A 12,247-nucleotide genomic window follows, 5' to 3' on the forward strand; every position below is an offset into this window, starting at 1 on the left:
TTTGGCCTTGTATCTTATGCCAAAGTGGAATGGAGTGCTTAAGTTTTTTCCTTTTATTTTAATATTTTCCCCTTGTAGCAATTCTTTAATATGATGGAAAATAGAACTCCACTATGGAATTGCAGTGTGACGCTAAAAATTTAGATGAAGATTCTTTCTTTAGGCAGTTTCCCAGGTTTTTGACTGTAAAGTGCAATGAAGAAGGATTAAAATTGTGCATCTGACTTATACATCTGATAGTAAAAATCAACAGTATTTCAAAATAACATTAATTTTAGTACTTGTTTTCAATTCAGTTAAACACCTTTACAGCATAAAACTGGCAATTTATTAATGTTCTATTTTTCATAAAAGGTATTTTTAGCAAAGAAAAACAAGAACAAGTAATTTAATGCTGTCTAAAATGCATAGATGATCTTTCTAGTGCTGCAGTAGAATTACCTCTGAAAACCAAGGTCTCCTCTTCAAAGAAGTTATGAGCACTTCTGCACACAAGTCCCAAGAAATGGGCGAGGACAGGAGGTGCCTTGGTGATCCTGGCTTAGGACTACTTGGTGCAGGTCATCTTTACCTTTCTTAGCCACAGGTGACTGTGGGCACTAATGGGGTGCCTGCCCTATGCAGGAAAAAAGCAAGTTCTTCAAAAAGGAGTCTTTACAAGGGAATGTGGGTGTACTGAGAGAAAGTAGAATGTTTTATGTACTGGTTCTGTACATTTAAAAAAAAAAAAAAAATTGTGAGTCTAATATAGATTTTACATTCAAGTGAACACACTTCTTTTCAAATCTAAACTTCAGGTCTATTTTATCAAAAAAGGTATGTGTGAAAAGAGGCCTACAATAGGAAGATGGTTATGTGAGATATTATACAGTTGCTGCTTACCTTGCCCTTACAAGACAGCTCAAAAACTAATCAGTGTTGTACTACTTGGCTAGTTTCTTTTCTTTCTGAGTAGGTTCAAATCATAAGGTATTGGTAACAAGGGTATAAAAGTTGCAATCTAAGTAATAAAAAAGCAGATACTTTATATTTTTAGAAATAAAATATTAATACTGCCTTTGTCCAATGTTAGCTTTTTGTTCATGAAACATTCAAAATCAAGAATAGAACCTTATGCGCAAAGAACTTTATATTCAGAATTTGGCAGGTGGTCTCTGTGCAGAGTGGCAGTGCTGTAGGGACAACTATTAAACAATGTCAGTTTGCAAATGCAAACTGAAGCAAACTTAGTGGTGAAAAGACAAACAAGGTCTTGAAGATGCAGGAGTATATAGGAGGAGAAAATCTCATTCTTTTCAATGGGAATATAAGCTCTAAAATAGCAACAACAACAACAAAAAATGTCTAAAAGCATGGCTGAATATCAATACCATGCTTTACAAGATATTTTCATTGAATTAGTGTTGTGCACTGATGCTAGTAACAGAGTCTGTGAACTGCTTTCCTTGTAAAATTGTCAGGATTTCTTTTAATATGATCTTAACTTTCAATAACTAATTTAGGAGTAACTTCTTAATTCTGGGAATGAATACAATGCATTCTGTTATAAACAGTTGAATATGTTCAAATTTGGTCAACTCCTTTCTCACAGTGAAGAGCATACAAATCAAAATTATGACTGCTTTTTCCAGTTTATGATCTAAATATCTTCTCACTGCGTGGAGTTGAAGTTTCTTTACTATGAGAGTAGGGAGGTGCTGGAACAGGATGCCCAGAGTGGTTGTGGATTCCCCTTCCCTGGAGGTGTTCAAGGCCAGATTGGATAGGGCCCTGGGCATCCTGGTCTAGTATCAAATGGGGAGGTTGGTGACCCTGCCTGTGGCAGGGGGGTTGGAGATTCATGATCCTTGAGGTCCCTTCCAGTCTGGGCCATTCTGTGAGAATAAAATTGCTAAACCAATAACATCTCAAGTTTGACCAATCCTGTAAGTTCATCATAAATTCTTGGACTGCCTGATATCTAAAAACAGGAATTAAGATTGTTAGGGCCATCTTCAACCAGGAACCTAATAATGCTTATGTTCTGATTTCATAAAGCTAATGATAGGATTTCCGTGTAATTCAATAAATGTAATTTGTATGTTTGCATGCTTATTTGGAAGATAACTAGCTATCAGTGTAGGAAGATGTGAGAGACTAACCATAAAGGAAATACTGTGTTTTCAAATGAGAACAATTGAATTTCTAATATCTAGTTGGCTTTAGATCAGACCATACTTCAATAATAAAATCTCAGAATATACACACTGGAGAGATGCAAAATAGACGTACTATAAAGCTGTTGGAGATTTATTTAAGAATATGAAGGTTAAATCTATATGAATATAAACTAATCTCATATTTATTTAGTGTTGTATTAAATGTCCCCAATTGTCCAAACTCAAGATCAGCCTTTTTTTATTTGTATATGTTATTTTTGGGATAATTTTTAGGCTTACATACAACTTAGTAGTAACATGACCAAACAGAAGGAGTTTTTTGTGATATTCAATACACTGCGAACCCAGAAAATATAGTTGAAATGTTAAAACTTACAGTGAAAAGATTTACATCAACAGCAATCAGGACCACAAACCATTGCTAGAACTACTGAACAAAATAGCTAAATACCATACTGATAATGTTATTGTCTTAAAGAGGAGCTTACTAGCAAAAGCAGCCTGTTTGCCATCATTTCATTTCAACAGATTCTTTTCCTGCATTTTCATTTTTTAACATGAGAACAAGCTTCTAATTTGTCTGCCAGGAAAAGTCTAACATTTACTTAAAGAAAATTCCAGTTTTTTCTATTATTTTATTAATGTTTGTTTGTTATTTTCTTCATGTAAAATGTCTATTGTTTTTCCAAGTTAGGAGAACGAAACAAACAAGAAATAATCCCGCCCATTCACTAGTACTCATTTTGTTGTGCTAGAGCAAGTCACTTTAGTTTTTTTTTCTATCATTCAGTTATGAATTTTATGCTGATTAGCCTTTGCCATGAGATATTTTGCAGTAAACTTAATAGAAATAAATATCTAAGTTGTGTTGGGGAGCTATGTTTAAGGCTCGTGTTAACAGAAGCACTAGTTCCCTCTAGATGAAGATTTTGCTGTGCATTCTTTACAACATGAGTAAACTGGCAAGTACATCACCAGAATGGTGAATATAACCTCACAACATAAAGAAGGCCATGTCTGTTTTACTGACAGGCTCTTCCTCTGCTGTGCTTTCTGCAATCATGCAGGTCAGATGAAATAACTGAACTTATTTTTACAGACTTTGAACAACAATTTAAAATCAGTTAGAGAATGGGTGCCCAAACTTTTGCCTTGCTTGGGCCCCATTTAGTGAGGATAAATTGTCTTGGACCATATATGGAAAATGTTATTTATGTATATTAGCAATATTACAACTTCTTCTGTTTTAATAATTTTAAAAAAGAAAGAGCAACAAAAACATAATTCTAGTGGAATATTTGACATTGTTTTTGTGAAACAAGGCCTGAAACAAGTGGTTGCAGTTCTCAATGACCTCTCATAATGTTATCAGATATTTTTTTGATGAAATTTTACTCTCTTTGTGTTTCATCCTTGACAATAATTGTACATACAGCCAAGAAGGAGTGATATGAATAAGGCATGACTGTGAAGAGAGGGATATCCTTCTTTAATAAGGGAGGGTATGTAGAAGTGTAGTAAAGAGACAGTTGGATATTTGATTGACTATCTGATCGTAACTCTATATATTCCATTCGAAAATGTGCAGGTAATGTATTTATGCCAACTGAAAATGGAGTCTCAAATATACCAAAAAACTGATCAGTGTTAATAGCACCACAGTGTTTGGCTGTTGCTGAGCTATGGCTTTGTACCTGGGGCCAGGCCACTTTGTAGGAAGAGCTGATGCCATGATGGCATGGGGCAGGGGGCAGCTGCAGGGTGGACAGGACTGGACAGTGTGCGGCCTGTAGGCAGTGGGCTGAATGAGTTAGAATGATGGTGCATGAAATTTCAATAAATAATTTTGAATTTCTTAGGACACTTATTTTCCTTCTGAAGATGAAACTTAAGCTAAGTCACTGATTGCTACATTGTTTCGAGGTAATATTATCGTAGGATCATTCTAACCTTAGTTTAGGTTCATCAGGAGGTCCTGCAAATTCATAAGCTTTCTCAACAAGCCAGTCCAAAATATCATGCTCTAATATGAAATGAAGTACAGCTGCCTTCATTGGGGTATTTTGCTACAAATACTGTACAAAACTCTACTGTGGACTTGATATATTTGTGTATCTGCTTTTCTAAGATTTTTTTTTAAAGTAAGGACAGCTCTGTCTTCACATACATACTGTGTAGGCTGTATCTTACATGAACATCTTATTCCTACAGTTCCTCTAATTTGAATGGAGTTTGAATGGAGGTCATTTAATTCATGTTTAACAAAATCTTTGAAGCAGTCTATAATAAAACTAACAGAATCCTAACTAAATGAAGAAATATGTTTGGCTGAAAAACAGTTGGGTGACTATCAGAACTGGCTAATCTGGGCATTTACATTTCCTATTGCTTAGCCACAGTGAAGCAATTGTAACACTTCTTTTTTTTTTTTTTTTTTTTTCCATTTCTTGAGGAGAAAAAAAAATTGTAAAAATATTATTTCAAGTAAATTAGTGGAATTTAACATCCTTCAACTTTCTCTCTTTCCAAACAGAGCATCTACTATGCTATGTTTATCATACTGTTAATGTATCTCATCTGTATCAAACATTTCCAACCAAGACAGAAAACAGCAAGAACTGAAACACTGTTATGCTGGTGATCTTCACAAGGAATACTTGCAGTTATCCTCAACTATAGAACGGCTTCTTTTAACTTCCTTCTCCTCCATTTCAATCATACACTAACTTTTAACATTTGAATTTGTACAATCAAATTAATTAACTTGGGTGGATTTTTGAAGTAGTGTTTGGAATCAGTAGCTCTTTAAAGAGGAGGTGCACTACAGAAATAGCAACAATGGATTCATATTAAGTGTGCACATCTGTTAAATTTATTTGCTGAATATATATTTAAAAATAATATAAATTGTTTTCCCAGCAGTAAATCAATTCTCAGTGAATTTATAATACAATGGAGTCCCAACCCCCTCCTCCCCAATAAATAAATAAAATAGTATTAACTGCAAAGAATGAACATTCATTACTTAAAACAAACAAAGTTATTTCTTAATTTGATTTGAAAATACATTAAATATATTTTTAAAAACTATTATAATTCTTTAATATTAATTTTTATTAAAAAACTCTTTCAAATTTAGCAATTTTATGTTCTGTTCCTTAGGAAATAACAGGAGATCGGGATCGATCACGGCTAGATTCAATGGTGCTGTTAATTATGAAACTGGACCAGCTGGATCAGGATATTGAAAATGCTCTCAGTGCAGGTTCTTCCCCATCCAGCACTCCAACGTACAAACGGAGGCATATACCTGTAAGCTGATATCTTTATTATTTTTCTAAGTAAAATCTTTTCTAACTTTATCTTTTTAAAAAAAAAAATAAAAAAATTATACTCCTCACATTTATCAGCTTATTGGTTTCATAACTAAAGATGTGTTTGTAAATAATTTGTCTTGTTTAGTTGTTTTTTTGTGTGTTTTGAAGGAAGCAGAAGTAGCATCTGGAATTTTCTTTTAGCATGTTTTCATTAAGGAACATTGTGAAAGTTCCCCAGATGAAAAATAAGGACCACAGATTCAGAAAATGCCTGGCTCTTTCTTTTATAACTTATTATAAATGCAACACAGAGTCAGGATCACCGCTAGTCTCAGAGCACATGTTTATGTGTCACTTGACATTAAATAGTTTGACTTGAAAGTAATTATGAGCTACAGGTCTATCTTTTCTGTTCATTGAATGGTCCTGGAAATTTTTGGCAGAAAAGTACTTATGAAATCCTTCATCACTTAAAATAAAATTCTGGTCAAAATCATACAAGTTATCTAAATTTTTTAAATTATTTTCTTTGTTTAAATGATATTTTAAATAAATAAAATTCTTTGCTGAGAGTAGACAGAAGAGACTGTGTGGGACACAAGCATGATGGATGTGTTCTTTTTTCCTGAAAAATGTTTACACATGTAGCTGTGAAGAACCTGAAATGACTGACCCAAGGTGTTCTCATGCAGGCTTCCTGTTAATTTTATCCACATGTGTAGCAGCTGTTTTTCAATTTAAGAAACCTGAGAAATACTGCCCCAAAATGTCTAGGCTAATATTCAGATTGTTTGTTTTTACTGGTGATATTTTCTTCTAAAATATGAGAGGCTTTTCCCATTAAAGCCAGACTTCATTATTGTAATGTAGTCTAGTGAGTGGTCTATAGACGAGGAAAGCTGTATTTTGGTTTCAGTGGTTTTGGAAGATAAAAATAATCATTTTTATAGACTATTACATAAATATACTTTTAATAGTTAAAATTTTCCCTTTGCATTTCAATGTATTCACATCATCTCCTTGGGCACTGATGGAAGAGGAAAATTCAAATATGACGCATCTTGCTAATAAATGTCAGCATTTTGGGTAACTTCATACAACAAAATAGGGAGTTGGGACAATCCATGTAAGTAAGCCTGCGAGACAATCAGAGGTGGTGCCTGTTTCCAAGCTGCAAAGAAGCCCACCAGAAAAAGGTACAGAGGCATCTGTCTAATCAGCATCTTCTTTTTGACAGGCGCTTAACTGGAATTAATGAATCAAAGGACTGCCACTTATTTCCAGTTCAGGAGCTCCTGAGATATTTTTGCTCCTTATTTCAGCTACTCGAGGAACATGATATTAGGAAACTGTGCCTTTATCTGCGCAGTGTTGGCTGGGGTTAATAGTTCAGGCTCTTTTGCAAGCACTATATTCATAGGCTGCATTTCAGCTAATAATCTGGCCAGTATAGGGCAATTCTTTGACATGGCCTGCTCAGTGCTGGTTAAGTGTTGCAATGTATCCACAAGCAATACAAGCGCCTGTCTTTATTCTGTACACTAAATCAAACATTCTCTTCTTTTTATTTCCTCAAAAATAAAACATTATTTCTTCTTTTTATTCTCAAAAGAAAAAAAAAAAAAAAAGAAAGAAAAAAAAGAAACCAGTGTCATTAAAAGTTATTTCTAGTTAAAATGCTCTTACAGGTAGCTGATAAGTGCTTACTGAGCGCAAAAGACTAGGGAGCTGTACCTCTGAATAGTATGAACTGTGGTACAATGATGTCATTTCAGCTGTGTAATGGCTTACAGATGTTTACTGAGCTTGCAGCGTAGTGGGAGACAGAAGGTGGGAGCACACAGGAAATGCTGAACATTAGAGAAAAATGTCAGTTCAGGGCTGCAGAAGTCTGATTTTCTTACCCTGCGTTCTACTGTTTAGGGGAGTTCTAGCTTTGATGTTAGTGGTGATTTATAATTTCCTAACAGCAGTTAATGCAAACTACCACGTTGAATAGGAAAGCAAGAGAATGTCTAAGTGATAGAAAAGAATAGGTGGAATTACAGTTATACAGGGAACTAAGCATATAAATTTGAGTGATTCTATGTAAATATACACATTATTTAAAAGACAAACTTTTATTTCATATTCATATTACTAAAGAGACTTGTAACTTTTACTAGGATGGTGAATCTGGTTCTGAAATTGGAGCAGATGTAAGACATTCTCAAACAAGTTTGTCTCCTAACATCCATACTCCTGATCAAACATCATTCTGTTCAGCAGCCACTTCTGGAGCTAAACCAAAGGCTGGGGTGAGTACAAAGATTGTTTTTGACATTACACACAGCTTTAAGCTGGAAATGAAATAGGGAATAGTATGAAATTACTCTACACTGGTCATACAGAGTTATGCATGTGACACTGAAGACAAAGGACTACTAATGCCAGCTGTTTCAAGGTACTTTCTGAGTGGCAGAGAATCCTTAGGCAAATTGGAAGTTTGACATTTAAGAACATGCTATTATTGGGTGTTGATTATAATACGCTGAATATTTCTTTGAGAAACTAGCTTAATAGAGCTATTCTATTTTACTTTTGGAAGATAATGTTTCCTGTAGTGGAGTCACTTGGAACAGTTCCTAAATCTCTTGAAGTATGGAGATAGAAGGGGGGAAAAAAAGACAATTGAATCTCATAGCTTGATTTATGATTCTCTAACTCTGTCCTCATTGTCTTCTTGAAAGGCTAAATTGTTGTGTACTGCAAGAAGAGGTATTACCCTGCTGAAGGGAAAATGTCATTCCAAGGACAAATTTGGTGAGCGGTTGCATACACTTGGGATTGGAGGGAAGCCTCTGAGCAGGGAGAAGCTTTCCTGCAGGTGTCAGTGTGCTCAAGCTGGAATTACACTTCCTGAGCTACAAATTCAGGAGTTTAGATGGCAAAGAACTTCTGTCAAGCAGTTTCAAAAATGCTAGAGCACCCTTTTGTAGGGACTTGTGCCAGCCTTGAGCAACACATTCAAAATGAGGTATTCCTGTTGTATAGTATACAGGCAGGTATCCAGGCACTATTTCCACCTTGTAAGAGAAATTCTTTTAAGCAGCTAGAGGGGTTGCTTGTATGCACTCTTTCTCTATATATTTAACGTGCTTTCCTGTATTTTACACCACTCACATAATGAAGGATTTGCTGATTTTTCAGGCACTCTGCTGTATAGTTTACTCAGATTGTAGGTAATGAAGTTCTCAGCTTTCTGTATCCATTCATAGCTCTCAGAAGAATGCTTCTATCTTCTGCGTCCATCTACTGAAAAATCCTTCTTCATAGCACTCACTTGTGTAGAAAAACTTGAATATTGCAGAAACTCCTGGTATATTTCTGCTCCCACTTGTGCTTACTCTTTCCACTATCTTACAAAACAGAGAGAACTTCAGCTGAGAAGTCTTCACATAATGAATGCTCCATCTGTTCATCAGTAGTACCACTGCTGGTAACCGGACCAGCAGAAACTCTAGGATAAAACATTAAAATATGAAGCGTGATTAGCATAAATATATATATTTATAGAAAGTAAAATAAAGGCAAACTGTCACTTATTACATTGCAATAATAGTAAGTTAATGAATGCCTTTGACTGAGGCAGTAACAAAAGTTCTAATAAACATTTACATTTAGGATTGTTCACTTGTACAAAAATAAATTCACTTGTAATTCATCATCAGTGCATAACTATAGCAAATACAGTGCTCTGCACTCCGTCACTGCATACAATGCAGCACAGATTCTCAAATAAGTACATATGTCATGCTGGAAGGTGATATCCCATTTTCCAGATCCTGAGAAGAGAGAAGACACTCTCTGAGGTATTCAACATCCCTTTTTATATTTGGGCGTCTGTGGATATTTGGGAAAGTCTTACTCCTGGCTTTGCAGAGGTGTGGATTATTTTCCTTGAAGTTGGACAGTATGTGTTAATTCTCTTTAAATAACTATTGATTTATTTTTCACTGTGCTGAATATATTATGCTGAATGTATACAGGGCTATTATTTTATGATATATATTTTAATGTATGTGATTGTAAATAAATGTTTATTTTTTACTTTGTGAAGTAACTCTAAATATTGTGTGGGTTGTAGAGCTACAATTCAGAGTCCGGTTTTGTTAACATTTATGATAAGTGAATCTAAACTTTCTCCAAGCAACTTCCTTTCCTAAAGTTTTGCTTGCTGCAGCTTACTATACTCTATAGTGGGATTCAGGGATGGAATTTATTTACCAAGTTTGTTCAGAAAAAGACCATATTCTCATTTTTATCGCAACAAAATTGAGTGTAAAAATTTATATCGTTTTTACTTGAGTAAAAACTTGAAAACTGGGTGAAGACTGGGTTCAGATATCTTCTATTCCTTTTGGATCTTTTTGTGTCTGTACCCTACAGATCCACAAACTGAGTGCTAGCATGTGTTGTAGATCAAAGTCTGCAAAACATTAGCTGCCTCCCTACCTGTGAGCTATGTTTGAAAGCATATGTTTCTTTTGAATGCACTAGGTAAAAACAATTCTCAGTCCTTAACCTTAGGCATTACTATTGCTGTTGCTCATATGGTCCATGCAGCTAGACAGCCTCCTGTTTGGTGCTAGACTGTCATCTCACGCTGGTAGAAAAGGGGCTCTCATATTCTTCTTGTCTTGTTTAGCATTGGATTCTACTCAGGATGGTATTTTAAAAAGGGTAAATAGCATCACTGGGGAACACTGCCCAGAAAAGATGTTAGGGTTACCTCTGATATCTGTTGATTTCCATGTAGAGATCACCCAAGAAAATCCTCAGATGTGGTGTTCACTCTGTAAGGGAGACTCTTGTCATAATTTTCCTTTTTTATTGGAGTAGCTTGTGCAGCAATCTACTTTATAATCCTGAGGGACTGTTTTGATTATTTTCACTTCCTTTTTGCTGTGTGCAACTGCAGATTTTCAAGCATTCGAGATGCTCGGTCTCCAATGACAACTTATTTTGTTGTGTGTATTAATATGTAAACAAGAGTACAACTGCAATTAGTTATATTATGTAATGATATGCAGTATTTTTAAACAAACTGTATTGAACTCATGACTGCATCAGGAACAATGCACAATTAAAGCAAGCTATCTTGTCCAGGCTGAGGGTGGTGAGGATGGGCGTTATAAGACAGGTAGGGATTCAAGTCTAGTTCCTGAAGAACTCAGAAGATAATAACCTCACAGGACTTTAATAGATAGGAAAATTGTTTAAAGACTATACATTCAGGATTAAGATCCATATATATTTAAAAATAAAAGAAATCTAATAATGCCATGCTATTCTGGACTTTGATGTGATAATCTTGGTGGAAATGACTCACTGATTAATGGAAAACCAGGACACTTTAAATTTTTATTGTCAGATTTTATGAAATATTCAGCAACCTTTCCAGTACTTAAAATTCAGTATGAATTAAAAATTTCTTTGCAAATTCATTAGTAGATTAATAAATATTATTTTTAAAGAAACATGTCTGTGTATGTATAGACATACACAAGTTATTTGGCACTTCATAAAAATGCACTGACAACTAGTCATATCCATGCTTGTCACTGGAGTATGTGTGTACATAGCACAAACATATAAGCATACATATGTGGGCACAGTTCTCCTTACTCCTTATACAGAGGCGTGATAAGGAAGAACAGAATTCTCTCCACAGCATTTTAGAAATGTTATTTATATGGAAAGGATTCTGCAGGATGTAGCATGAGCGCAATTACTATATATATGAGAAGTATGTTTGAATATCATTCCCCCTAAGTTTAAGAATCTGGAACTATTATATTTTATTATAAAGGTTTGATACAGTTGACCACTCTCTATGACAATGTAAAAACTGTGTCTGGGTGTGTGAGTGGGCAGCCTTGTGAAACATGGATCCATGTGATGGAGTATAAGTACATAGCCACATAATTTAGGTCATTAAGAAACATTAGTGCCATCTTTATGTTACTTATATTTACACAGGAAGGAATGTTAATGTTTCTGTAATTAGCACATCACTATGTTCTAGGTTTTTTTATCAGACTCCAAAATAAACAATGAGTTTTGAACATTAACTTTAGATTCAGCGAGCATGTGTCACATGGTAGTTGTAAATCACCTTTAAATAAAAAAAAAAAAAAAAAAAAAAAAGTATATATAGGATATCAACATGCTTTTGCCCCAGTGGTCATGAGAAATGCTGAAAAACACTGAGTGTCCGGTCTGGATTTGGAGAGCAGGGAATGCAAATATGTTATTGCTTTCTGTAACTAACGCCACACATCTGGGTACTTAATAACACTGTGCAGCAATTAAGACCAGAAATAACTGAATTTTAAATCTATCTTGATTATTATGAAAAAAAAATATGCAGCTAGGAAACTTAAATATTTTAATAACAAGATTAATTACAGTAGCCTTTTCCAGTGTGCATTTAAAAGTTAACTAGTTAGGGAAAGCTTGAGTCAATCATAACTGTCTTTTTTTGTTTCCTAAATATAAAACAAAGGTCAATAGCAAGAAAAGCCTAGAAGTTGTAGTCAATTTTTTGTCCTTGAACATCTGCTCTTCAAAGTCTGTTTGTTTTTCTGTTCAGGCGGGGGGAGAGCAACAACAAAAAAACAACAAACAGCTGTGATTATTTCCTGCTGCTTTTCTTAGCTGTCCTATCTCTCTTACTTCAGTATTTTTCAACCTAGCCTTAATCACACCATGCAGTGGTAATCAGAAATC

General features: G+C 34.8%; 1 protein-coding gene across 3 annotated transcripts in view; it reads left to right on the forward strand.

Annotated features, from left to right (window-relative positions):
• The window catches only part of DLC1 (DLC1 Rho GTPase activating protein), a 219,560-nt gene that overhangs the window by 49,958 nt on the left and 157,355 nt on the right, over positions 1 to 12,247 (forward strand). For all 3 annotated transcript variants that reach the window (XM_090139400.1, XM_090139401.1, XM_090139402.1), the window contains 2 exons: positions 5,322 to 5,471; positions 7,642 to 7,773. In XM_090139400.1, the coding sequence (XP_089995526.1) occupies positions 5,322 to 5,471; positions 7,642 to 7,773 (282 nt within the window). The remainder of the gene's footprint in view (positions 1 to 5,321; positions 5,472 to 7,641; positions 7,774 to 12,247) is intronic.

The sequence above is a fragment of the Phasianus colchicus genome, chromosome 4 (assembly GCF_987193195.1).
Source record: "Phasianus colchicus chromosome 4, bPhaCol1.hap1.1, whole genome shotgun sequence".
In the NCBI taxonomy this organism is placed as follows: domain Eukaryota; kingdom Metazoa; phylum Chordata; class Aves; order Galliformes; family Phasianidae; genus Phasianus; species Phasianus colchicus.